Here is a 27,598-nt window from a genome sequence, read left to right as displayed (position 1 = left end):
CAGGTGTGAGCCTGCTACCTTTGACATACAGTCAGTGCTTGGATTTGGTTAGCTCTGCTTTGTGCTAAACATGACAGACAGGCTCACTTTTAACACCACTGAGCGTGTTCTTTTCTATTGGGTTATATCCCGACGTTTTGGGGAGCAATACCCTGTGATTGTGGATCCGAGGAGGCATAGACGAATGTGGGTCCATCCACTTTTGCTCCGAAGGATATCTAAAGGCCATTTCCACTGTCTCTATACAACTCTGCGTAGCCATCCGGAGAAGTTCTATCAATATTGTCGGATGAGCCTTGCTACCTTTGATATTTTGCTGGAGATTGTGCGACCTGGGATCACGTTTCAGGACACGAGGATGCGAAAAGCTATTTCTGCAGAGGAGCATCTACTCACCTTACGGTATGTCTCAAACCAATATGTTGATGATGTGTGAAGCAGCATATTTATTTAACAGACCTTGAACCTTATTTCTTATTGCCCTATTTTCTTAAATTATTTCCACCACATTTCCCCAAAGCATTTATATGCTTGTGGCTTACGGAACCAAGCCATGGCATGTAATTTAAGGTTAATCATGCCTACTTTAGAATTCCTCGACTTTAAGTGTGTTTGAAACTGTATCTGTAGTTTGTTGGGCTGTGTACTCATGTTTTTTTTTTTATTATTATTTTAGCTTCCTTTCAACTGGCCTTTCATATGCTGGTCTGCATTTAGAATTTTTAATTGGGAAATCAACAATCTCTGGCATAGTACGGTCTGCATGCTCTCAAATCTGGACCAGACTCCATCATGTGGTAATGCCGAAGCCCAAAATGCCTGACTGGTTGCGTATCTCCCGTGGATTTGAGGACATGTGCCAGTTTCCACAATGTATTGGAGCCCTAGATGGGAAGCACATCCGTGTGCGTAAGCCGCCGAACTCAGGGTCCCAATTCTATTATTATAAACAATATTTTTCTGTAGTATTGTTGGCTTTGGTTGACACTCACTACAGGTTTATAATTGTAGATATTGGGGCCTATGGAAGAACTGGAGACTCCACAGTCTTCAATTCTTCCATTATGGGTCGGCGGCTGCGTAATAATGAGCTTGACCTACCACCACCACGTCAGCTTCCCAACTCAAATCTGGAACCGGTGCCTTATGTTCTTGTAGCAGATGAGGCATTACAATTGAGCAGAGCAGACATGTCATGAGGCCATATCCACGACGAACCCTTGACCACCGGCGTAGAATATTTAACTTTCGCCTATCACGTGCTCGGCGACTGGTGGAGTATGCCTTTGGTATTCTTACGGCCAAATGGAGGGTCCTACAGTCCGCAATTCAGCTGAGTGAAGCTAATGTCAATGAAGTTAATAAAGCCTGTGTTGTCCTACATAACTTCACAAGAATTCATGACTGCCCCTCACCTGATGATGCTGAAGTGGAGTCTGCCAATGTGTCTAGGCCTAGGACACATGTAAACCCACCCCGTCGTCCAATTTCCGGACTCAAAGTACGTGATGTGTTTACAACTTATTTTCTAACACCTCAGGGTGCTACTCCCTGGCAAGATGATGCCTTATCTATGTAGTGCTTTTGTTGTGTTGTGTTCTCATAAAGATTGTTTGCTTGGCCTTTTGTTTTTTTTTTTGTAAACAGTACTTTTTACTATATCTATCTAACACATTACAGAACATGTACGAACATGAACACACACACATTGTGAATGTTAACAAGTTTATTACTTGTTTTTTTTTGTTATTGCCGTACCAAATAACCATAGTAATGGCATATGGCCTAATGTTATCAGCACATTAGTATTTAACAGTCCAAACCAAAAATGAAACATCATGTATAAAACACAAAAAATTAGATCAAGTGAAAAAGGAAAACCTACAAGTCATGGTAGGTTGGGGGTGGTGAAGGTGGGGGGCCTGTTTGGACATTTGGTCTTGGTTGCTGGGCCACATCTCTGTCCCCCTGCGCGCTGGCAGCTGGCTGTGCCATCTGTTGCATCCTGCCATGATCAATTTGTGGGTTTGGGTAGGGGTAATTTTGATATTGGTGTGGGTAGTCCTGGTAGGGCTGCCCTAATTGCCCATATCCCCCAATATGTCCATGTCTAACATACCCATGCTGTGGCCACCCACCAACATTGGGTACGTTAAAGTGGCCACATTGGGCATGTGCACCCTGGCCCATATATTGGACCTGTGGAGCCACATTGGGGATGTGTGCAGGCTGAGGCGGAGGTGTTGCCACCCGTGGAGGAGGAGGAGGGGGAACACGTTCCAAGGATGGTTGATTTGTCACATCAAGTCCGACCAGCCTATCAATTTGATTCCCATCTGACAGCTGCCACCTTTCAAGAAACTGAAACACACTGCGGGGATTATTGGGTGGTGTGCTGGCATCCAAAACAATTTGGAGAGCCCCTCTCGTACGCAGCCTGTACCCACGGGGAATTGCCTTCAAATACTGTGCCAGACTGCGCCCATAAGCCTCCTCCCCATCATCATGAGCAGCTGTGGACAAGTAGTCCAATACACCTTGGTCCACCTGCATTCTTGTTCCCAAAGGTGCTCCTTCTCTCCTGTGCCTGCCTCGTCGTGGTAGGGCCGAAGGCTGAGGAGAGGTATCCAGTGGCATGGTGGGGCTGCTACTGTTGCCCTGGTTATCATGCTGTGCTGCCTGGCTAACAGATTCTGGTGGTGGTGATCTTGGTGGTGGTGGTGTGGCTCTTGGAAGTCCTGCAGATGGGCCGGACCCTGCAGCAACATCCGACTCAGGATCAATCACCACCTCAGAGTCGGAACCCGTCTCCATCTCTGTGAGGTTTGACTCGGTGCTACAATGGAAAAAATAACATAAATGAAATTTTGCATAGAGAATATCCAAAGTACTACATTAAACCATGCACTTACGGTCTCAGATCCATCACAGGAGCAAGGAAATGTAGGCGGTCGAAGTACACGTATTTTCTCTTGGTGGCTCCAGCCGCTCCACTATGGGACCTCAGCTGTCTCTCCCTCCTATATGTGTCCCTGCAGCTGCGCCAACGCCTTGTCACATCACTCACTACAATGTTAACAAAAACACAGGATTTTGTAACAACACACATATGGCTATGGTATCAAGGGTTTACCTATGCTTAGGCACACATTTTAGAAATGATATGATTTATATTCCTGTTGGCTCCACACCAATGAAAAAAATAAGGAAAAGGTTGAGGCCTACTACAAAGGACCTTCTAACCAACAAAATTGCTAACAAAATTTAGAAAAACCTGTGGTAATAATGCGAACATCTATGATGTTTGGAGTAAAAAAAAAAAGTTATATAGTGGCTAAGATACGGGCAAAAAAACAAGGAGAGCAATGCATTTGGTGGCAGAACAATTAGCTAAATATTTCAAATTTTAGTAAGGCAAATTCGTCATGGTGCCACCAGTCAGGGAGTAACATAGTAACATAGTTATTAAGGTTGAAGGGAGACTTTAAGTCCATCTAGTTCAACCCATATCCTATCCTAACTTGCCCTAACATGTTGATCCAGAGGAAGGCAAAAAAAACCCATGTGGCAAACAGTAAGCTTCACATTGGGGAAAAAAATTCCTTCCCGACTCCACATACGGCAATCAGACTAGCTCCCTGGATCAACGCAATATTAAGGAAACTAGTGTATATACCCTGTAATATTATACTTTTCAAGAAAGGCATCCAGTCCCTTCTTAAATTTTAGTAGTGAATCACTCATTACAACATCATATGGCAGAGAGTTCCATAGTCTCACTGCTCTTACAGTAAAGAATCCGCATCTGTGAGTATGCTTAAACCTTCTTTCCTCCAGACGTAGAGGATGCCCCATTGTCCCCGTCACAGGTCTAAGAGTAAAAAGATCATTAGAAAGGTCTTTGTACTGTCCCCGCATATATTTATACATTGTAATAAGATCACCCCTAAGCCTTCGATTCTCCAAACTAAATAACCCCAAGTGTAATAACCTGTCTTGGTATTGCAGACCCCCTAGTTCCCTAATAACCTTGGTCACTCTTCTCTGCACCCGCTCCAGGTCAGCTATGTCTTTCTTATACACCGGAGACCAGAACTGTACACAGTATTCTAAGTGTGGTCGCACTAGTGACTTATATAGAGGTAAAATTATGTTCTCCTCATGAGCATCTATGCCTCTTTTAATGCATCCCATTATTTTATTTGCCTTTGCAGCAGCTGCCTGACACTGGCCGCTAAATGTGAGTTTGTCATCCACCCATACACCCAGGTCTTTTTCAGTGACTGTTTTGCCCAGTGTTTTACAATTAAGCACATAATTATACATCTCGTTCGTTCTACCCAAGTGCATGACCTTACATTTATCCCCATTAAAGCTCATTTGCTATTTATCAGCCCAAGCTTCTAGTTTACATAAATCCTCCTGTAATATAAAATTGTCCTCCTCTGTATTGATCACCCTGCAGAGTTTAGTGTCATCTGCAAATATTGAAATTCTACTCTCTATGCCCCCTACAAGGTCATTAATAAATATGTTAAAAAGAAGCGGGCCCAAAACTGACCCCTGTGATACCCCACTGTTAACCGTGATCCAGTCCGAGTGTGCTCCATTAATAACCACCCTTTGTTTCCTATCCCTGAGCCAGCTCTTAATCCACCTACACATATTTTCCCCTATCCCCATTGTTCTCATTTTATGTATCAACCTTTTGTGTGGCACCGTATCAAAAGCTTTTGAAAAGTCCATGTACACCACGTCCACTGCATTCCCTTGGTCCAGTCCGGAACTTACCTATTCATAAAAGCTTATCAGATTAGTCTGACAGGAATGGTCCCTTGTAAACCCATGTTGATATTGGGTCATAAGGTTATTCTTCTCCAGATACTCCAGTATAGTATCTCTTAGAAAACCCTCCAGGATTTTACCCACATTTGAGGTTAAACTTACTGGCCTATAATTTCCAAGTTCAGTTTTTGTCCCCTTTTTGAATATTGGCACCACATTTGCTATACGCCAGTCCTGTGGTACAGACCCTGTTATAATGGAATCCTTAAAGATTAAAAATAATGGTCTATCTATGATGACTGTGCTTAATTCCTGCAGTACTCAGGGGTGTATCCCATCCGGGCCCGGGGATTTGTCAATTTTAGTGATTCTTAGACGCCACCGTACTTCCTGCTGGGTTAAGCTGGTGACATTTAATGGAGAATTTTTATCCCTGATCATGTTATCCGTCATTGGATTTTCTTGTGTAAATACTGTTGAAAAAAAGTCATTTAGCATATTGGCTTTTTCCTCATCCTCATCCACCATTTCACCCAGACTATTTTTAAGGGGGCCAACACTATCATTTTTTAGTTTCTTACTATTTATGTAGTTAAAGAATATTTTGGGATTATTTTTACTTTCTCTGGCAATAAGTCTCTCTGTCTCAATCTTTGCTGTTTTGATTTGCTTTTTACAGAATTTATTTAATTTTCTGTATTTATTTAATGCCTCATCACTACCTACTTGTTTTAATTCTCTAAATGCTTTCTTTTTGTCATTTATTGCGCCCCTTACAGCTCTATTTAGCCATAGTGGTTTCCTCCTATTTCTAGCATGCTTATTCCCATACGGTATATATTGTGCACAGGTCCTATTCAGGATGCTAATAAACGTCTCCCATTTTCTTTGTGTATTTTTATGTCTCAGGATATCGTCCCAGTTAATTGCACCAAGATCATCTCTCATCCGTTGGAAATTTGCCTTCCTGAAGTTTAGTGTCCTTGTAACCCCTCTACTACACAACTTATTAAAGGATACATGAAAACTTATTAATTTGTGATCACTATTACCCAAGTGACCCCCAACCCTTACATTTGATATGCGGTCTGGCCTGTTGGTTAATATTAGGTCTAGCAGTGCCCCCCCCTCTTGTTGGGTCCTGAACCAGTTGTGAAAGGTAATTGTCTCTCATAGTTGTCAAAAACCTATTACCTTTGCTGGAACTGCAGGTTTCAGTTCCCCAATGTATTTCAGCGTAGTTGAAGTCCCCCATAATAATGACTTCTCCTTGAGTTGCAGCTTCATCTATTTGCTTTATGAGGATATTCTCTGTTGCTTCCATTATTTTTGGAGACTTATAACAAACCCCTATAAATAATTTATTATTTTTCCCCCCTCCCCTTATCTCTACCCACAGGGACTCTACATTTTCATTAGATTCATATATATTATCACGAAGGATGGGTTTTAAGGATGATTTTACATATAAACACACTCCTCCCCCTCGCTTATTTGTTCGGTCATTTCTGAACAGACTATAGCCCTGTAAGTTAACTGCCCCGTCGTGGCTCTCGTCCAGCCATGTCTCAGATATCCCCACCATGTCATAATTATGTTCCAAAAACATTAACTCCAATTCCTCCATTTTGTTGGCGAGGCTTCTGGCATTAGTATAAATGCACTTTATGTATCTTTCTGTACCTCTATTCTTTCTTAAATTATTACCTGTTCTAACCCCACCCCCCATGCCACCCCCAATGTCATTATTTGTGCCCATGTCTCTATCTGTACTGTCTTCCCCTCCTATAAAAGGAATACCCTCCCCCCGTCCCTAGTTTAAACACTCCTCCAACCTTCTAGCCATTTTCTCCCCCAGCACAGCTGCACCCTCCCCATTGAGGTGCAGCCCATCCCTAGCATAGAACCTGTAGCCAACTGAGAAGTCGGCCCAGTTCTGCAGGAACCCAAACCCCTCCTTCCTACACCAATTCCTGAGCCACTTATTAACCTCCCTAATCTCCCGTTGCCTCTCTGGCGTGGCACGTGGTACAGGAAGTATTTCCGAAAATACCACCTTGGAGGTCCTTGCTTTAAGCTTACAGCCTAATTCCCTGAAATCATCTTTAAGGACCTTCCACCTGCCTCTAACTTTGTCATTTGTGCCAATGTGCATCATGACCGCTGGATCCTCACCAGCCCCTCCCAGTAATCTGTCAACCCGATCAGCGATGTGTCGGACTCGAGCGCCAGGTAGGCAGCACACCGTTCGACGATCCCTGTCTTTGTGACAGATTGCCCTATCTGTTCCCCTAATAATTGAGTCTCCCACTACCAGAACCTGTCTGGCCTGCCCGGCTCTCCTATTTCTCCCTTTACTGAAGCAGACACTCCTCCAGCTTTCAGAGGACATGCCTTGCTGCAGCAATGCTACTCCTACACTAACACTCCCCTCATCTGCCAACTTAGCAAACTTATTGGGGTGTGCCAGATCAGGACTAGCCTCCCTGGTGCTCTTCCCTCTACCCCGCCTTCTAACTGTCACCCAGCTAGCAGCTTCATTGTCCTGCAGCTCCAACCTAGCATCCCCCCCCTCATCTATCTCATTGAGCGTCTGCTCAGTGAGCAGAAGACTCCTTTCCATATTGTCTATGGATCTCAGTGTTGCCAGCTGCACATTTAGATCCAGTATCTGGGCTTCCAAATGCACAACGTGCTCACATCTCGCACAGCAGTATGCACCCTCGACCGGCAGTTCAAGGATTTCATACATGCGGCAAGACGTGCACTGGATGGCATTGGCAATAGTGGAGCACATTCTAATGGGGATTGCACCAGACAATAAGATAAGCAAAAATAAATAAAAAGTATTAATAAAATATAACAGCGGGGGGCATGGCCTGCTGCACATGGAGACAGAAGCATAGGAGAACTTCTCCGGTGCATACTGACCCCATAAAGCGGCACACAGCTACGTACAGCAATGGCTCCAGACCCGACGGACGGCGGAAAGTAGCGGGAGTGTGGGGCCATGAAAGACCTACGCAGCAACAGAGGAAAGGGGAGGAAAAACCCCCTTAAGCTCACCCAGTTTTATCCGGCGGCGGAGAGTGAGCAAAATGGCGCTGGGAAGCTCAGACGCGGCATGGAGGCACAGCGCTCAACCGCCCCACGCTCAAGGGGAGAGGTAGGAGAATCTCCACGGAGGTTTGCGGAGGGGGAACACAAGGGGAGCAGCCTACCCGATTATAGCAAGGAGGATCACGGTGGGGTTGACTCTGGAACATCCACGGCGCAGGGGGACAGGAGTGGCGGGGAGGACTCAGAAATCCAGCCCCAGGCATCCCCTCATGGAAGAGGCCCAAGGGCCTCAAGCGGCTCTAAAGAATACAGACAGAGCAATGTATTCACCTCTGCAGGAGAACCATTAAATGAGCACACTATGAGACAACTTATGTCTGAAATAATGTCTACTTTTAAAAAAGATATGCAAAACATGCTTAGATCTATGCAAAAGGACATTAATGTTCTGGAAGAACGCACGTCCCACATAGAAGATAAGATGGCGGAGTTAACCGCTGCGCACAATGAGGTGGTGGACACAGTGGTGTCCACGGATGAAGAGGTAGATGCATTAAAACTGAAAGTAGCAGATATGGAAGACAGATCTCACCGCAACAACATCCGTTTGAGGGGCATTGCGGAAACGGTGAAGACTGAAGACCTCAAAGAATTTCTTACTGATTATTTCTCATGTCTGTTGCCGGAAACCTCACAGCTCGACTTGATTATGGATAGGGCCCATAGATTGCCCAAGCCAAACAGTCTCCCAACCGCAATACCAAGAGATGTTATAGTTAGAATCCACTTCTTTCACATAAAAGAGAAGGTGATGGAGGCTGCTCGAAATCCGCCGTCTCTACCCGACCGCTTTAAAGACATAGTTATATTTGCGGATTAGTCAGCTTTCACTCTAGCGCGTAGGAGAACATTCTCATCATGCACGGGGATCCTAAGAGAACACAATATCCCGTACAAGTGGGGGTTCCCAGTGAAGTTGGTAATAACGAAAGATGGGCGCAAGCATGTGGCGAACAACTCGGAGCAAGCTTTACGCCTTTGTAAAGAATGGAATCTCCCTCTCAAAACTGGGGAAGTTCAGGGGAAAAACCCACTACCACGACCAATTTTGGAGGAATGGTCTCAAGCGTGAGCAGCATGCAACAAGGAACTGGCTTAGTCTCCTGGAACAGGAAACGGAAATCTGGAGAGGTCCTCTGTTGGTTGATATTTTTCAGGGGAGCTCTTATGGCTTCGTTATTTTCGGTTATACAAATTGAGAGCAGTAAAACCCTCTGGGGTAGGACTGTCCGGGTCTGAGAAGTCGGGGGTCATTTATGGCAGGACCCCATCACTTACGGCTATCGGGACTTGGACATGGATCATTCACCAGGATCTTCTCAACTCCGGTTTTTGTTTTTGATTTTGTTTTTTTTCTTCATATGGAGATTTTTCATGCAACCTTTTTGATTTTTCATTGCTTCCCAATTTTTATGTTTTTTTTTGCTGTTTTTCTCTGAATTTGGTACTTTTTCTGGAATTGGTCCAATTTTGGGACTTATATCAGGACCCAGGCCGTATTTGGTCTATTAAGCTTTTGCTGGGTTCCCGATACCTATGACGGGCAGCCTGTACGGGCTCCCTGTATATGTGCCTTAGAGGGCATAGTTACTAGTTTGAATGTTATTTGTGTTTGTGTTTACTTTTCTTTGCATCCACAGTGGCAGCATTTCACAGTCGGATCTTCAGGGGTGGGGAAATGGGGTGAGAAGCAATTTGAATATGTGGGCGCCAGTGCCCAGGATAAGTATGAGATTGTATGTTTCATGGCATGTTTGGTAAACCTACACAGGGGAGTATACCCCACCAGTATACCATATACACAGCAGCGGCACTCAGCATTCTTAGTCACACTCATAGATGGTGATTAAGTTTTTATCTGTAAATGCCAAAGACCTAAATTCCCCTTACAAGAGGTCAATATTATGGAAGGAGGCACTGAGGACCAATGCAGATATATTGTGTATACAGGAGACTCATTTAAACAGTGAAGATATGAGTAGATTAAAACATAAAAGATTCCCTCATGTGATTCTAGCACCGGCAAATAGGAAAAAAGGTGGGGTGTCGATTGCAATAAGGGACTCGGTGGCCTTTTCTCTAACTAATCAAATTATAGATTCTCATGGAAGATACATTATACTACAGTGTTTAATCAACAACATCCCATACACATTAGTAACCATATATGCCCCCAACAAAGGACAATATACTCACATTAAGAAGATAATAGCAAAAGCTATTAAAGTCAAGAAAGGCTCTCTTATAGTAGTAGGGGATTTTAATGTAGCGTTGTGGCCCAACATGGATACTACAGCTAGATTAAATAAACTCAACCCTAGCCCACTTACCAAATTGTTTCACATGCAAGAACTGTACGACATTTGGAGACTTAAAAACCCATCTACACGAGATTATACGTTTCTTTCTCACCCGCACAATACCTACACGAGAATTGATTTTTTTCTAGTTGATAAAACAATAATCCCTTGAGTATTAACCGCTAACATAGGTACTATAACTTGGAGCGACCATGCTCCTATCACATTAGAAATAGAAGAGAAGCATGTCACAGATAGATCCCCAATTTGGAGGCTCAATACTTATATCCTGAACCACCCCACTTATGCTTCACAAACGCAACAACCCATTCAAGACTATTTTATACAAAATGATAATGGAGAAGTATCGGACGCAACCCTATGGTGTGCACATAAGGCGGTCATTATAAAAAATCTACGCAAACTGCAGTACATGATATTCAAACCAAATTGGGAAGATTACATAGATTGCACAAAAAATCATACTCTCCCACAAGAGCGGCTGAGATTTCAGACCTTCATAAACGGCTACATGAGCTTAATTTACACACATACAAGAAAGCCCTCAAAAAACTCAAAATGAAATATTATTGGCATGGAAATAAATCTGGGGAATTATTGGCCAAACAGGTGAAAATACGTGCAGCAAAATCCCGTATGCCGTATTTAAATGGCCCCAATAAGGGAAAAATAATAGACCCTCAGAGAATCGCAAACGAATTTGCCAACTATTATGAATCCTTATACAATTTAAAAGGAGATAATCAAACCCACCAACCAAGTGATGCAGAAATAGGGAGATTCTTAGACTCAATAAGCTTACCCACGTTATCACCCACACAGAAAGAAACATTATCTCAGGAACTCACAATATTGGAAATCCATAGAGCTATTGATACCTTGAAGCTACATAAGGCCCCAGGACCAGATGGCATTCCAAACATCTATTATGTAAAATATAAAAATTTGATCTCTCCTTACTTGGTGAGAGTATTCAACGAAGCTACCAAGAATGGTGCCTTTCCAGCAGAAATGCTGAATGCTCATATTATCACCCTGCCCAAGCCAGGAAAGGATCCAAATACCCCGGCAAACTTTCGGCCAATTTCGCTTTTGGACACGGACGTCAAACCATTTGCTAAAGTACTATCTCTGAGACTCCTAGACAACCTTCCCGAGTTGATCCACTGGGATCAGGTTGGATTTGTCAAAAATAGGCAAACCAGTGACGGAACCAGACGCCTTATCGATTTAATTGCTGAGGTGGAGGGGAGTCGTACGCCTTCTCTGCTCCTGTCATTGGATGCGGAGAAGGCATTTGACAGAATCCACTGGGGATTTATGGAAAGGAAGCTTAGATGTTTTGGATTCGGGGGACCCATTCTGTCTTCCATTATGGCATTTTACTCTGGGCCTTCGGCCCGGGTATATGCAAATGGGTATCTGTCTCCTGGGTTTAATATCACAAACGGAACGAGGCAGGGGTGCCCCCTCTCCCCATTGATATTCGTCTTATTGATGGAACCATTTGCCCAGGCTATAAAAATGGAGAAAGAAATTTCTGGGATCAGAGTGGGCACTATGGAAAATAAGATAGGTCTATTTGCTGACGACGTCATATTATGCGTCACGAATCCTGAGGTCTCCCTGCCCCATATATTCAGACTTATTACCCAATTCGGAAAAGCTAGCTATTACAAAATTAATTTAAGTAAATGTTTAATTCTTGATATGGGTATTCCACAGGCTACAAAGCAGAAACTAATGGAACAATATCCTTTGACTTGGAGGGCTGACTCAATTCCATATTTAGGGAAATCTGGGGAAAATAAATTACACACGTTTACTGCAGAATATCCATAAGGAGTTGCAGTCATTTTCCAAAGCAATGATATCCTGGTTAGGCCGGATATCAGTGGTAAAAATGATGGTATTACCCCAAATTTTATATTATTTTCGCAACTTGCCTATCCAAGTCCCACTTCACATCCTCCAAAGGCTCCAATCCGCTTTAACGATTTACATATGGAACCAACGAAGAGCGAGAGTATCAGCGAAATTCTTGTTTTTGCCAATAAAACTTGGGGGGCTGGGATGCCCATGTGTACGCGCATACTATCATGCTACGTTGTTAGATCAGTTAAGATGCTGGTGGGATGGAAACTCTGCAAAGGCTTGGGAAAAACTGGAAGCGCAGATAGTGGGGCATCCCTCTATGGTCTCGTATATGTGGCATCTTCGTTTGGCCAAAAAGAAGCAATTGCCAAGACACCCCACGATACGAGCAGGCGCGAACACCTGGTTAATGCAGACGATAGGACAGAAATTACTCCCTACAAGAATACATAAGCTTCCTATGAATGTAGTGGGTAACTTGATCCAGAATTTGGATTTGGGAGACTGGATCTCGAAGGGACTACTTAAATTTGGAGATGTTATGAATAACTCGGATCTCAGACCGTTTGGTGATCTAGTTAGAATATTTGGGGTACATCAGAGGGATTTTTACAAATACCTCCAAATTAGACACTTATTAAGTATTAAAACAGAACAACAGGAATTGGTCTCACCATACGAAAACTTTTTTGAAGTTAACAAAGATACAAAGGGGGGAATATCAAGGGCGTATGAGGTCTTGAATGATATGGGCGGCCCGCACTCCCTACCATTTGTGGGGAAATGGGAAATTGATTTGAAAACACATTTCCGGGAAGAACAATGGGATTACTCTTTTCAAATACACAAAAAAAAGTCCCACTGTATTAATCACTTGGAGATATCAAGAAAAATTTTGTACAGATGGTATTATACGCCAGTGCATTTACAGAAAATATATCCTCAATTATCAGACACGTGCTGGAGGTGTAATAAACAGCCAGGCTCGTTGCTTCACGTCTGGTGGGAGTGTGGGCTGATTCAACCTGTCTGGGCGGAGACACAACAATGTTTAAGCTCGATACTGGGCTATGGTGTGGAGTTGGGGCCTGAAACTGCCTTGTTGTCCATAGATATGAGAATAGTCCAATGAACATAGTGGATAAGAGGATTAAAAAGTATTCTAATGGACACAGCCACAATCTCACATATCCACCATAATAAAGACAGAAAAAAGACCAACTGCAATGTGAACTCACAGACAAAAGGCAAATACAGTCAAAAGGTCAAACACCAAGTAAAAACAATTTTATTGGTATGTATAAAAATATGTATACACATATATACAGACAAACATGCATGGAAAAGGGCTGAAAGATGGAAAAAGGCTATATCAACCACATACAAAAAGCCCAGGTAGGTATGTCACAGGGGAGTAGCAATAAACAACAGGGTATTGTGAATACATCAATCACTCATAATGTTATGCCAACAGGTAATGAATACCAGGTACCCATGCAGGCAAATATGCCATACCCAGAACAGAGTCACATGTTCATACAAGAGGTGAATTCCACCAATATTAAGCAAAGTATAGAAATATACAGGTACCTTGTAGGCAAAAGGCAACCCTCCCGGACCGACCTACCAACCCCAATGCGCGTTTCGGCGTGCCTTCATCAGGGGGAAAGGCATCCCCCCGATGAAGGCACGCCGAAACGCGCGTTGGGGTTAGTAGGTCGGTCCGGGAGGGTTGCCTTTTGCCTACAAGGTACCTGTATATTTCTATACTTTGCTTAATATTGGTGGCATTCACCTCTTGTATGAACATGTGACTCTGTTCTGGGTATGGCATATTTGCCTGCATGGGTACCTGGTATTCATTACCTGTTGGCATAACATTATGAGTGATTGATGTATTCACAATACCCTGTTGTTTATTGCTACTCCCCTGTGACATACCTACCTGGACTTTTTGTATGTGGTTGATATAGCCTTTTTCCATCTTTCAGCCCTTTTCCATGCATGTTTGTCTGTATATATGTGTATACATATTTTTATACATACCAATAAAATTGTTTTTACTTGGTGTTTGACCTTTTGACTGTATTTGCCTTTTGTCTGCTTGTTGTCCATAGGCCTGGAAGATATGGATCATAACGATGCAATAATAACCATACAATTTTTGACTGTGGTTAGAGGGTGTATTGCGAGCAAATGGAAAACTTCGCAGGTTCCGACTGCTCAAGAAATAAGGGCCAAGATGCGATATAATTGTAGTATGGAAAAGATGATAGCAATCAGCAATAATAGAGGGTACAAGTTTGAAGTTACTTGGGGAAAATGGCTGGAGTACTCTGACTCCAGGCGAGATTAGGTCAAGGGGCATGCTGGAGCTCAGGCTGTCTGGTGTATAGGTGGAGGTTCAACCATTGGGGTTTCAATGTTGCATAATGATTGTTAAATTTTGAAACTGGAAGCCAGAAAAGAGATAATTGCTTATTATTAAAGATAACCGACTGGATGACAGTAAAAACGATTGTTACTGCCCATAATCTGTATGTTCAATTTCTATTTTTATTGTTATACTTCAATAAAAAATTATGGTTAAAAAAAAAAAAAAAATATATAACAGCAATTCAGTAATACCTCCCTTGGAAACTCCCTGAATCCAAAGTCACTGAATCTCAAGTCACACACTTACCACAGTTCGCACTTACACTCAGGTCACACTCAGCTCGTTCACACTCGCTCAGGCAGAAGATTTAAAAGAGTTTTTTTATTTTCCTTCCTCTTTTACCAGCACACCACCTTGCTGCTCAATGCACTTCCAAAAGGAGTTGAGCCCCAACCAGCTGCCCCTTATAATCCCTTAATTACTGTATGAACTCCCAGTGGTAATTTAGATGTTGTCAATATGCACACAATAAAAATGGCGGAGTCATTATGTCCAGATATCGGAGCAATGATGACACATATTGGGACTTACATTGAGCAGATTAGATTTGGGGATTTGATTATGTGTACACATTATTTCACTTACTAATTTGCTCCCGCTACTCCCGAAGTGTGTCCGCATATCCAGTGAACATCTGGGCACAGATTCTTCTCCACACTGCCTCCCTGCATGTGCGGTCAGCATAGTGGGGATCTCTCTGGTCCCATAGTTCTGGCCTCTCCTGGACCAGAACTATCAGCATTTCCACATTGACTGGCGTGGGCATGATGGAGGACTCCGTGGAGGCGTTCTTCCTGGGTTTTTTTTATGCTGCAAGAGAAATTTGCATCCCAAAGCTTCCTGGCCATGCTTCCTGCTATTTCCTGTTGACCAGGAGAAGTCGTGCGATTTAATCGCAAGTCAAACGTGTGGTGCGTTTTCAATGCGATTTTTAATCGCATCCATAGACTTGCATTGGCGAATCCGATCCGAAAATTGGTGACAATCACAGCATGCTGCGATTGTCTCGGTCCGAGGAACGGATCCGATAAAAAAACGCTTGATGGGAGCTGCCCCATAGAATAACATTGGGACGAATGCAATGCGATTTTTTATCGCATTGCATTCGTCCGATTTAATCGCTAGTGTGACTCTGGCCTAATAGATACAATTTAACTGAACCCTTTGGTTGCTGTGATGACCTACTGGTTCATCAAGTATGGTTGCCAAGCAGATGAAGGGCTTAGGGTCCCGTTACATTTACCGATGCACCAGCGATCCCGACAACGATACGACCCAGTCAGGATCGCTGGTGCATCAATAAATGGTCGCTAGTGAGCTGCCAAACAGGCAGATCTCACCAGCGATGCAGCAGCCCGTCGGCGGTCATTACTTACCTGTCACACGCAGCGATGATGACGACGACTTCCGCCTGCGTCCATGCATCGCTAGTTGGCGCCAGCGGGACGCCAGCGAGAAGAAAATGGCCCAGGACGTTCGCACGTGATCAGCTATATCCAGCGGGGGACCGGGTTGCAGGTACGTGTCACATGTAGCGATATCACTAGCGATCTCGCTATGTTTGAAGGGGGCTTTACTCTGTCAGCACTGATGATGGTTCTGTTGCTAAGGGTGGTTTCACATTTGCGTTTCCAGCAGCAGCGTCGGCCTGCGCATGGCCGCCGCTAAGACCCGCCCCCTGCCGCGCCTCCTCCGGTAGCTCCGCATAGGGGCGCATGATGCTGCATGCGACCTGCATCCCCTATCTTTAGAATTGGGGACGCAGGCCGTGCGCAGATATGCGTTTGCCGATGCATGCGCCCTTTTGACGGTGAGCCAACCAGCACAACCTGCTGCAATTTGGTGCGCTCGGCGCACCGTCAAAAGGATGCATGCGCCGCCAAACACATACCTGCGTACGGCCTGCGTCCCCAGTGATAAAGATAGGGGACACAGGTCGCATACAGCATCATGCGCCCCTAGGCGGAGCTACCGGAGGAGGCGCGGCAGGGGAGGGGCTTAGCGGCGGCTGTGCGCAGGCCGACGCTGCTGCTGGAAACGCAAATGTGAAACCACCCTAAGACATGTAATTATGATTCTCTGTCTTTGTAACAGAGCTACAGATGCGAGAACTTATATAAGTGGTGCAGTTCACCTTCTTCCCATTTTTATTAATTCAAATGCTTATCTTTTTTTAGTAATGGAGAAACAGACTTGCCATGTAACGGTATTACTGGACTTGTTTTTGAACGCGCTACATGTACATATAGTTTGTCATGTGAAATCTTGTTGACATATTCCCTATAACAATATTTGTTGGAATCCTTTTCATTGACTTTGCAGTTAATGAAGACCTAATGAAAAATGCTTCCTTTAAAAAATGGATTGGACTTTTCGGTTAGACTGTTTAGCTCAAAAAAAGTGTTAAATATATCAGTAGAAAAACATTCAAATTCATTACATTATCTTTGATCCAATATTTCTTCAATCTTGACATTACAGATTTTTTCTGACCATTTTACACTTTAATATAAAGAAGTATAATTTAGATTGTAATGGAGCAGTTAATGCTAGCGATACATCAGTTCCGATGAGCGAAGTATCCTGGAAGTCAATGGTGAGAATTATTGATGAGCGAGTATACTCGTTGCTCGAGTGTCCTCCGAGTATTTTAGCGTGTTCGGAGATTTAGTTTGTGTCGACGCAGCTGCATGATTTGCGGCAGCTAGACAGGCTGAATATATGTGAGGAATGCCTGTTTGTTAGGGAATTCCTCCCATGTATTCAGGCTGGCCAGCAGTTGTAAATCAGGCAGCTACTTTGACAAAACTAAATCTCTGAGCACGCCAAAATACTCAGAGGACACCCGAGCAATGATTATACTCGCTCATCACTAGTGAGAATATAAAAAGGGAGTGATATGATATGGATCCATCCTAATGAAGGGTAATAATGAAACGCATAAATCTATCCATTTGTTTTTACCTGTGTGTTTAATCCTGTTCCATATTTCTGGACCAGAACAGTTTTTCTCACGATGCATCCCGGAGCTCAATGAATTGAACCTGGGGGGACAGAGGCATTGTTACCCTCTTACTAAGTGCCACTGTTTTTTTCCTGTGTTACACTACCTTCTCCTGTTCCAGTTGGCTTGCTCTTCTTTTTTTTGTTTTTATGTTTGTTTTATTCCTTTTTAAAATGGTTATTTCTTCTGAAGTCACACAATATTTTAATACTGAATATATTCCAATAAATAATTTTGCCAGTAGTACCACAGGTGGAGGGCCAGCTTTCGCTAAAGTTCAGAATAGATTGTTAGCTCTTTGTAGAATGAATGAGTGAAAGCTTTCTAGAAGTTTGTTTTTTCACGATAAACAAAATAATCAATGTAGCCAGTATAACCTATAAGTTGGCAATATTGCTTAGATTCTTAATATATCCATCTATCTCTAAATATGTTTATGTGTATTTCCCATTCACCCATTCCACTGTTTCTCTGTGAAGCTGTTTTAATAAGAATGGCCTACAAAACAGACGACTTCTGTATAACTGAAATACAAAGCTGACTTTGTTATCAGCATGAGAATATGTGAACTATTCAGCAGAGTCTGATTTTGAAAGCTTAAAATAGTTTTACAAACTTGACGTTATGTAATGTGCATAACTATTTTGGTTTAGGTGTGTGTAGAGGCTGTGTGACACAATTTTGACTTAAATGGATTGTCCACTACTTTAAATTAACCCCCCAAGGTATACCCCCGGGGCCCCTAATGAATTTTGTAAATACCTCATGTAGCCTATACTGCCTGTGAGCGGTTCTATCCGTGGCCGCTCACAGGCAGCATGTGACCCAGCACTGACGTCCCGACAAGTGAGGTGTGACTCAGCGCTGGGTCCCTGGGGTGGCAGCTGGGTTGTGGGCGGGGTTACCCCCCACGTCACACCCAGCATCCACCGCACGCTCTCTCAATGAATAGGCATGCGATAGATGCCGGGTGTGACGCGGGGATAACCCCGCCCACAGCATGGCAGCCAGCGCGGAAGGAGGAAGAGGGACCCCCTGCTGCCAACACTTGTCGGCATGTCATCAGAATCAAGAGCCAGCTGCAGCTGGGGTCACGTGCTGCCTGTGAGCGGCCAGCAATAGCGCCACTCACAGGCAGTATAGGCAACATGAGGTATTTACAAAATTCATTAGGGGCCTCGGGGGGATACATCGGTTAATTTGAAGTAGTGGACAACCCCTTTAAATACGGCACCCTTTGGGGGAACGGGCAAAGGCAGACATCCATCAATTTAATATGGTGCCGATGAACACATATTTCTTTATCCCTTTTTAATTCTAATATTTACTCTAAATACATTTCTTATCAATGATGATCAAATTTTTGCTAGGAGAGCAAGTTTCCATATCACACACCCTTGTCTCATTCAGCAGTAAGTCCTTTGCATAATATTTTTAAAAATAAATGAGGTCCTAAAAAGTGTTATCAAGAATGTTAGCAACATTAGAGCGCATTCTCTTACTGAAGGGGTTGTCCAAGAGTTGGCGGAAGCGATAGATATGCAGCCGGACTACTCCTGCATACAGATGCTCTTCGGCTTTCAAGCATCTTCTGACAGCCACTGAACCTTTTTTGTAAGATCAAAGTGAAGAAACATTTGTGGAAATCCTATAAGATTCTCAGTGGTTGGAAGATGTTGCCTCTTTTGGTTAATATGACATAAAAATGTAATAATTAACGCTTCAAATTCCAGGGCAAAGTGAAATCTGTTGAAAAGAATTTGGAAATAAAATAATTTTTCTATAAAATGGAACTTTAAGGCTATGTGCCCACGCTAGCGTTTTTAAACGCTCAGGAAAAGGATCCCCTTTCCCAGAAAACGCGCGTCTTTTTCCGCGCGTTTTTTTTGCGCGATTTTTGACGCGTTTTTTGACACGCGATTTCTGGGATCATTGGGGATGGCTAAAAACGCTCAGCAATGCGGGAATTAATGAGCATGCTGCGTTTTTAGCCGCTAAGCGATTCCTGAGCGATTAAAAACGCATGCATTGGCACAAAAAGCCAAAAACGCATGTTAATTAATTAGAAGCATCTTGTAAGCATTTCTGCAGCGTCTGAGCCGGCACAAACGCTGCGGAAACGCTTACAAAAACGCAACGTGGGCACACAGCCTAAGAGAATAATTTGAGGAAATGAGAACTGAAACATTGTTGTTTTGTTTTTTTTTATTTTGAAAGCACAAATAGAATCAGGAACACATTCAGCCTACAAACTGAAATGGCATATGAACATCACCTTGATTCTAAAGAAAGAATTTGAAAAATTGTCCATCTTTCAATTTAAAGATTTCCATTTTTTGAATGTTGAAGTTGAAGAATCATTTATTACAATGATAATAATTTCCTTATAGAACAACCTCGACCTGAAAAGAAACGCTGATACAACAATGAGGCCGAGGTCACACTGGTGAGGAATACGGCCGAGTGAGAGGCGCTAAAAGCACGCATTAGACACGGACCAATGATTCTCTATGGGGTCCCTCGCACCAGCCGTATATTTCTCATCCGTATTCTACACTCCGTGCCAATCGCAGCATGCTGCGATTGTCAGCGTACTACGGCCGTAGTACGCCAATGCAAGCCTATGGGTCCGCAAAAAATACGGATTACACACGGACCACACATGTGACTTGCGAGATATACGCACCCGGTGTCTTTTAGCAAAGCCGGCAATTCAGTGCGCTATACAGTAAACTCACACTGACAGGTTTAATAAAGAAAGAATAGATATAGACACATAGAATACACATATATATATACATTCTATGTGTCTATATCTATTCTTTGTAGTTTCCAAGAGAAAAAGGTCGCACTCTGCGGGATAATGATGAATGTTTATTGACACTGAATTACATGTCACGTCGTAGATGTGAAGGAGAGTGTGTCAAATGGCTGAGTGCGACCTTCTTCTCTTGGAAACTACATTCGTCTTGCTACGAGGTCAAGCACCCGGGAGTCCTGGATGTGAGCTCTCCGCCTGCTGCCAGCCACGGACCTTAGCACGGTAACAGCGGTGCCGTCCGCTTTCTTGCATTGACTTCATATCTATTCTTTGGTTTCTGTTAGAAACCCTGTCATAGGGCTCCATTATATGTCCATTTTGCAAGCCTGCGAGAAAATCTCGCCATACGGATTACATACGGATGCTTACATGCGCAAAATACGCGACCACACCTTGATTACGGATGACATACGGATCACTGTTTAGGGGCCATTGATCCGTATTACGCCTGTAAAATACTGACCGTATTTTGCGTTGGTTAGTGTGACCCCGGCCTTATAAGTATTCTTCCTCAACAAAAGTATCCCCATACTAAAAATCTATAGAAATTCCAACTGTATTGTGTGTTTTTTTCCAGTTATTCTTTTTTTTTTACATTAATCACAATAAAAAATAAATAAAAATAATTGACAAAATTAAAAATAATGCAATCTTTCAAAAAAAAAACAAAAAAACATACATTTGATATTGCTATCAGACTTTCCTTTTGATTGTCCCTTTATACAGCGACCTCTTGAAACTTTCACACCATTCACTTATATTTGTCAAGATATGGTAACAAGTAGTTCTTCAGACCCTGACAATTTACAATAGTAGATTTGCATGTTTTGGACACAGGACACCCCTGGACCTGTGCATGTATAATAAATGAACATAGATAAAAGAAAATAGTGATAAATGCTAAGTTATTGCTGAAGAACATTACTTTAGGACATTTGGAAGCATTGATGTGACTGAGGGAAGTTTAACAAACAATTTCAAGTACGGAAAACATTATAATGTATATCTGTGCCTTTGGAGTTTCATAAATAAAATATCTTGACATGTTATTATATTAATGCACCTTGATTTTGTATATCTAAGGGCCCCGTTACACGCTTCAATGTCCCAGCGATCCCACCAACGATCCGACGTGGATGGTATCGCTGGGACATGGTTAGCTGATCGCTGGTGAGCTGTCACATAGGCAGACTCACCAGCGATCAGGACCAGAGAGCATGCTGGTATCCAGGGTAAACAGCAGGTAGCTAAGCGCCGCACGGCGCTTAGTTATCCGCTATTTAACCCTGGATACCAGCTCCAAGCGTCTGCTGTGTGGCGCTGGGAGCTTGCTGATCGTTGGTCTCTCGCTGTCACACGCAGCGATGTCTGCTGCCCAGCGGGAGACCAACGATAGATTTATGGCCCAGACCATTAGGCAGCGATTAACGATAAGCCAACTGATCGTTGCTACGTGTCACACGCAACTATGTCGTTTCGACATCGCTGCAACGTCACCAAACTGGTGACGTTGCAGCGATATCGTTCACAATATCGTTGCGTGTAAAGGGCCTTAAGTCTATTACCATCAGGATTTGTTAATTTTGCTGGGATGATAATAGTGAGCACACATCTGTAATATACTATCTCAATATTAAGTATGATGACTTACGCTGCTGTAATATATTATGTAAAACAAGAACATGTTACTGCCCATAAATGTTTAAAAGACCTTGTGAAATGCTGAAACTAAAGTCCTATTATTACCGATGATTATTGTGATCAATTAGCATTATCTTGGCTCCATCTCTAGTGTCAGCATTTGTTATCTTTAGACTATACAATAGGAGAACTGCGAATGACATGGTTGACTAATACTTGTAGATTTCCTAAAAAGTGTTATCTTCTTTTTGTTTTAAAGAAGCAATGTAGTTAAAAGGAACTTACAACCAAACCTCAACTTAAAGCGTAATCCAACCAAGATAGTTTTGTAAGATTGTGGGGAGAACTTTTTTGGTTGGGTAAGATTGACACAACATGTCAAATATCCTACTAGAGCTTCTAATTGTATCTCATGACTTTTATTTTTCACGTAATTTTAATGCAGATTATTCTGTAGAACTCCTCAAACAGCTTGCCTGACATACACATGTCCCATATTTCCCAAATCATGTTTTCTAATAAAAAAAACCTGAGAAAAATTTTGATGTGTTTAAAAAAATATTAATATGTAATAAAGGAGAGCGATGATTAGGAAAAATTACACACCTTAAAAAGACAATGATGATAATGCATTATCTCTGCAGTGAGTAACAGAAAACACCAAAATTATCCACATTGAAGCATTGGTTTGAAATGGTTTATTGTCCAACACACTTATTGTTGGAATGTGGTACATACACTGTGGGAACGATTATTAGGCAAATTGTATTTTTGATTATTAATTTTATTATTAACAACTACAGTGCCATCGGTCAATCCAAAAAGTTAATACACCTGAATATTTAAGACAGTAAAAGTGAGTTTACAGTAATATTTATATTTGCATAATGAATGGGCAACTATTAGTGCGCAGAATTATTATGCAAATAAATGAAAAATGTAAATTTTCTAATCTAAGGCCTGTTTCACACATCAGTTTTTTTGTGTCAGTTAAAATCCGCCAAAATGACGGAAAGCAGATCCGTTGTTAACTGATGTGAACGGATGTCACCGGACCTTTTTTTTTTACAGATCCGCCGAGTGAAAAATTTTAAAGGAACCGCTGCCCGGGAAGGAGAGAGAGAGAGAGAGAAAATTTTTTCTGTCCACCAGAAATTATTTCAGGGTTAAATTTCCGCCTGACTTCATTCCTCCGGGCATGCGCACTATAAAAATGCGAATCCTTCAGCACAAAAAACGTTACATGGTCCGTCCAGGCATCTCGGCGGACGCAAAAAAATTGACGGATCCGCAAAAAACCGTATCCAACGGATGGCCATCCGTCAAGATCCGCCGATAATGCAAATCAATGGGGGAAAAAACGGATCCGCCAAAAAAAATGGCGGATCTGTTTTTTTGCAAAAACAGCGGATTTTGACTGATGGTCAAAAACAGTAGTGTGAAACAGGCCTAAAGTGTTTATTTTCATCTGTTAGTGAGAATAATACCCAAACTCAAAATGTCCAAAAATATATTTTTGGCATTTAAAAATTATATATGTATCAGTGACCAATATAGCTCCCCTTTTTTCAGTAACAGTCATAAGTCTTCCATTCACAGAGTCTATTAGTTTTGTAATCCATTGACAATGAAACTTTTGAGCAGCACCAACGAAAGCCTCCCAGACACTGTTCAGAGAGGTTACTGTTTTAGAAGGGCCTTCAGGTTCTCACCAGGGTTTAGATTGGCTGTGATTATATCTTATCTAACAAAGAGGGAAATGAAAGAGGGGATAGCATGTGAATAAAATATAACTTGTTTCATTTAAAATAGATATACCATAATTTTATTGTTAAGTGGTTGACTAAGTGTATAATGGATCACTGTCATAGTTACATAGATTGAAAAAAAAAGACCTAGGTCCACCAAGTTCAACCTTTCTCCACCAATTATACATTTTGTCACTTAGTTAGGCTACTTTCACACATCAGTTTTTTGCCGTCAGGCAGGATCCGGCTATTTTTAGAAAAAACGGATCCGGCATAAATTTTGGAGAACTGTAGAAACGGATCCGTTTTTTTGCTGGATCCGTCTAGCAGGTTATATCTGTTTCCTGGGGGCTGGCCAATTGGATCTGAGCATGCGAAGACTTAAAAAAACGGATCCGGTGGCTGGATCCGTCTTTTTCTGGATCTGGCGCATTCCGGCGCCCATAGACTTTCATTGTAGCAAAAAGCTGGAAGCGCCGGATCCGGCGCTTCCGGCTTTTTCGCCGGAGACAAAAAACGTTACAGTAGCCGTTTTTTCCAGACGCCGGAATGAGACAAGTAGCCGGATCCGGCAAAAAATGGATGAAACGCAATGCCATCCGGCGCGATCCGGCGCTAATGCAAGTCAATGGGGAAAAACTGGATCCGGCATTGCATTTTGCCAGATCCGGTTTTACAAAAAAAAGCCGGATCGCGCCTGATGGCAAAAAACTGATGTGTGAAAGAGGCCTTAACTATAACTCGCAATGTTATGTGCACTGAGGAAGTCATCTAGCCATTTTTTAAAAGCTGTTATAGTGTCTGCCATTACTACCTCTTCTCTTGATTGTTGGCATTCCACAGTCTGACAGCTCTAACGGTAAAGAACCCTTTCCTATTTAGCTGCCGGAATCGCCTTCCTTCCACCCGTAATGAATGCCCCCTGGTCCCAAGTTTGGTGCTTGGAAGAAATAAGTTATGTGCCAGTCTTATTATTGACCACACATTTATATACACTGGGTGCAGAATTGTAGGCTGGGTGCAGAATCCGCCAGCCTACAATCAGGAATTGGCCGTGTGGCATACCAGTGCAGAAATTGGCTGATTCATTTGGTATTATTGCACCTGTGCAGCTGCTATTTTACTTGGGTCCGCTGCACCCTGTATTAGTGCAGATGCATTTAGGCCTGTCTGTTTTTTCCATATATAATTGGCCCCATATGATGCTGCAGTATATGATGGGCCCCATGGATGATGCTCCAGTGTATGATGGCCCTATACAGTGTGTGCAGAATTATAAGGCAAATGAGTATTTTGATCACATCATCCTTTTTATACATGTTGTCCTACTCCAAGCTGTATAGGCTTGTAAGCCAACTGCTAATTATGTAAATCAGGTGATTTGCATCTCTGTAGTGAGGAGGGGTGTGGTCTAATGACATCAACACCCTATATAAGGTGTGCTTAATTATTAGGCAACTTCCTTTCCTTTGGAAAAATGGGTCCGAAGAAAGATTTGACGGACTCTGAAAAGTTAAAAATTGTGAGATGTCTTGCAGAGGGATGCAGTAGTCTTGAAATTGCCAAACTTTTGAAGCGTGATCATCGAACAATCAAGCGTTTCATGGCAAATATCCAACAGGGTCGCAAGAAGCGTGTTGATAAAAAAAAGGGGCAAAATAACTGCCCATAAATTGAGGAAAATCAAGCATGAAGCTGCCAAGATGCCATTTGCCACCAGTTTTGCCATATTTCAGAGCTGCAACATTACTGGAGTATCAAAAAGCTCAAGGTGTGCCATACTCAGGGACATGACCAAGCTAAGGAAGGCTGAAAAACAACCACCTTTCAACAAGAAACATAAAATAAAACGTCAAGACTGGGCCAAGAAATATCTTAAGACTGATTTTTCTAAGGTTTTATGGACTGATGAAATGAGAGCGACTCTTGATTGGCCAGATGGATGGGCCCAAGGCTGGATCAGTAAAGGCCAGAGAGCTCCACTCCGACTCAGACACCAGCAAGGTGGAGGTGGGGTACTGGTATGGGCTGGTATCATCAAAGATGAACTTGTGGGACCTTTTTGGGTTGAAGATGGAGTGAACCTTAACCCAACCCTAACCACAGCTCTAAACCCAACCCTAACTGCAAATAATTTTAAAAATTATATCTTTTTATTTTATTATTTTTACATAACTAAGGGGGTGACAAAGGGGAGATTGATTTACTATTTTTTTTATTCTGATCACTGTGATAGGGTCTATCACAGTGATCAAAAAGAACCAATAGGAAAAATCTATTGTTACTGGGTACCAGCAGGCAGTTCTCGACGGGTGAACTGCGCATGCGGCCGCCATTTTCCTCCAGAAATATGAAGCAGAGGGCTGGGGGACAGAGCAGGAGGTTCAGGGGATGGCAGAGGTACAGGGGGGGGCTCGGGGGACCCCATTTCTCTCTCCTCTGGTATGATATATCATATCAGAAGAGAGAGAAATGAATGGAAACTCAGACTTTTTTTTGTGATCGCTGTTATTCAGTGAATAATGGCGATCACGTGATACGGGGACGGTAAAAAACGACCCAAATCATGTTTACCGAGATCACAGAGATTTTCCAGCGCTGCGGGGCGCTATACACTTATTTCTCAGAGCCGTTAAAAAGCGGCACTGAGGAATAAAGCCCCTTAACTGCCACCGTTAAAAGGCATATTAGCAGTTTTTACAGGGTTAAATCTCATGTGCCAAATGTTTTGCACATTCAGACATCCAGATTGTTTTGTAATATTGCGCTATCAAGGTCAGTTTTCCTACATAGTTTGGTGTCATCAGCAAAGACTGACGCTTTACTCTCAATCCCATCCACAAGGTTATTAATAAAAAGATTAAAAATAATCGGTCCTAATACAGATCCCTGCAGTACCCCACTGCTGACTATATACCATTTAGAGAATGTACCATTTAAGATTGTATCTGTGAATGAATGCCATCTGGGCCAGGGAATTTGTCAATGTTTAATTTGCTCAGATCCAAGCTTACCTCCTTTTGTGTTAAACTTATACGAGTGGTGAACTTTGATTTTTGCCTTGTTGAAAGATCCCTGGACCAGACCATTCATTGGTTAACACCAGAGATGAACGAAATTTTTCGGAAAACGTTCGCCAATCTCAAATTTGTCACGAATGTAGCACATTCGAATTCGTGTTCAGATTCCTGAACATTTTTCCCTCAAAGTCTAATGGTTTTGTTAGGACTTTGGCTAGGATAGTGATGCTGTATGATAAGCAGGGATGATGTATTTTATGAGGGGACTGGGTGTGAATAGGTTAGAAGACTGGTGGAGTGTAATTTTTTTTAATTGACTTAATATGTGTACATTCTGGCAGCCAATCAGGACACAGAAACCATCCACAACGTCCAGACACAAGGGCTTCTGTAAATGTCTGCCGAAGGCACATGTTCCCCTCCATATAAAAAGCGGACATGTTGTTCTGCTGGTGCCATTTTCTCAGTGTAAAAGTGCAAAGAGGCTGCTCCTGCTGCAAGTTGACATATAGTGAGATAAGATCCTGCCTGGTGTGAAATCGACCTTCCAGCATCTAACTAGTTTGTGCTAATAGTGTTATGCAGGCAGAAGTCCAAATTTCCTAATCCAAATTGTTTGGGCTAACACTGTGTTGCAGTCAGGACTCAGGAGGTCACATTTACTAACGAAAATCATTTGGGCTAATATTGTGGTGCAGGAACCAGGCCCCATTTCCTAATACAAATCGCTTGGGCTAACGCTATGTTGCCATCAGGACTCAGGTGGTCAAAATCATTTGGGCTAATATTGGGGTGCTGGCACCAGGACCCATTTTCTAATCCAAAT

The 27,598-nt window shown here is 42.6% G+C and overlaps 1 protein-coding gene across 1 annotated transcript; it reads right to left on the bottom strand.

Moving 5' to 3' along the window:
• Positions 1–1,583: 1,583 nt before the first annotated feature.
• On the bottom strand, positions 1,584–4,251 carry LOC141078161 (uncharacterized). The gene is made up of 2 exons (XM_073564991.1): positions 2,913–4,251; positions 1,584–2,836 (listed from the first exon to the last, which is right to left on the bottom strand). Exons 1-2 carry the CDS (start codon positions 3,107–3,109, stop codon positions 1,882–1,884), a joined length of 1,152 nt encoding a protein of 383 aa, XP_073421092.1. The 5' UTR covers positions 3,110–4,251; the 3' UTR covers positions 1,584–1,881.
• Positions 4,252–27,598: the final 23,347 nt, after the last annotated feature.

This window comes from Dendrobates tinctorius, unplaced genomic scaffold (assembly GCF_039654945.1).
Source record: "Dendrobates tinctorius isolate UK_male_01 unplaced genomic scaffold, ASM3965494v1 ptg000016l, whole genome shotgun sequence".
NCBI lineage: Eukaryota > Metazoa > Chordata > Amphibia > Anura > Dendrobatidae > Dendrobates > Dendrobates tinctorius.
Note: the sequence above shows the minus strand (reverse complement) of the source record. Positions and strands in the feature narration are given on the sequence as shown.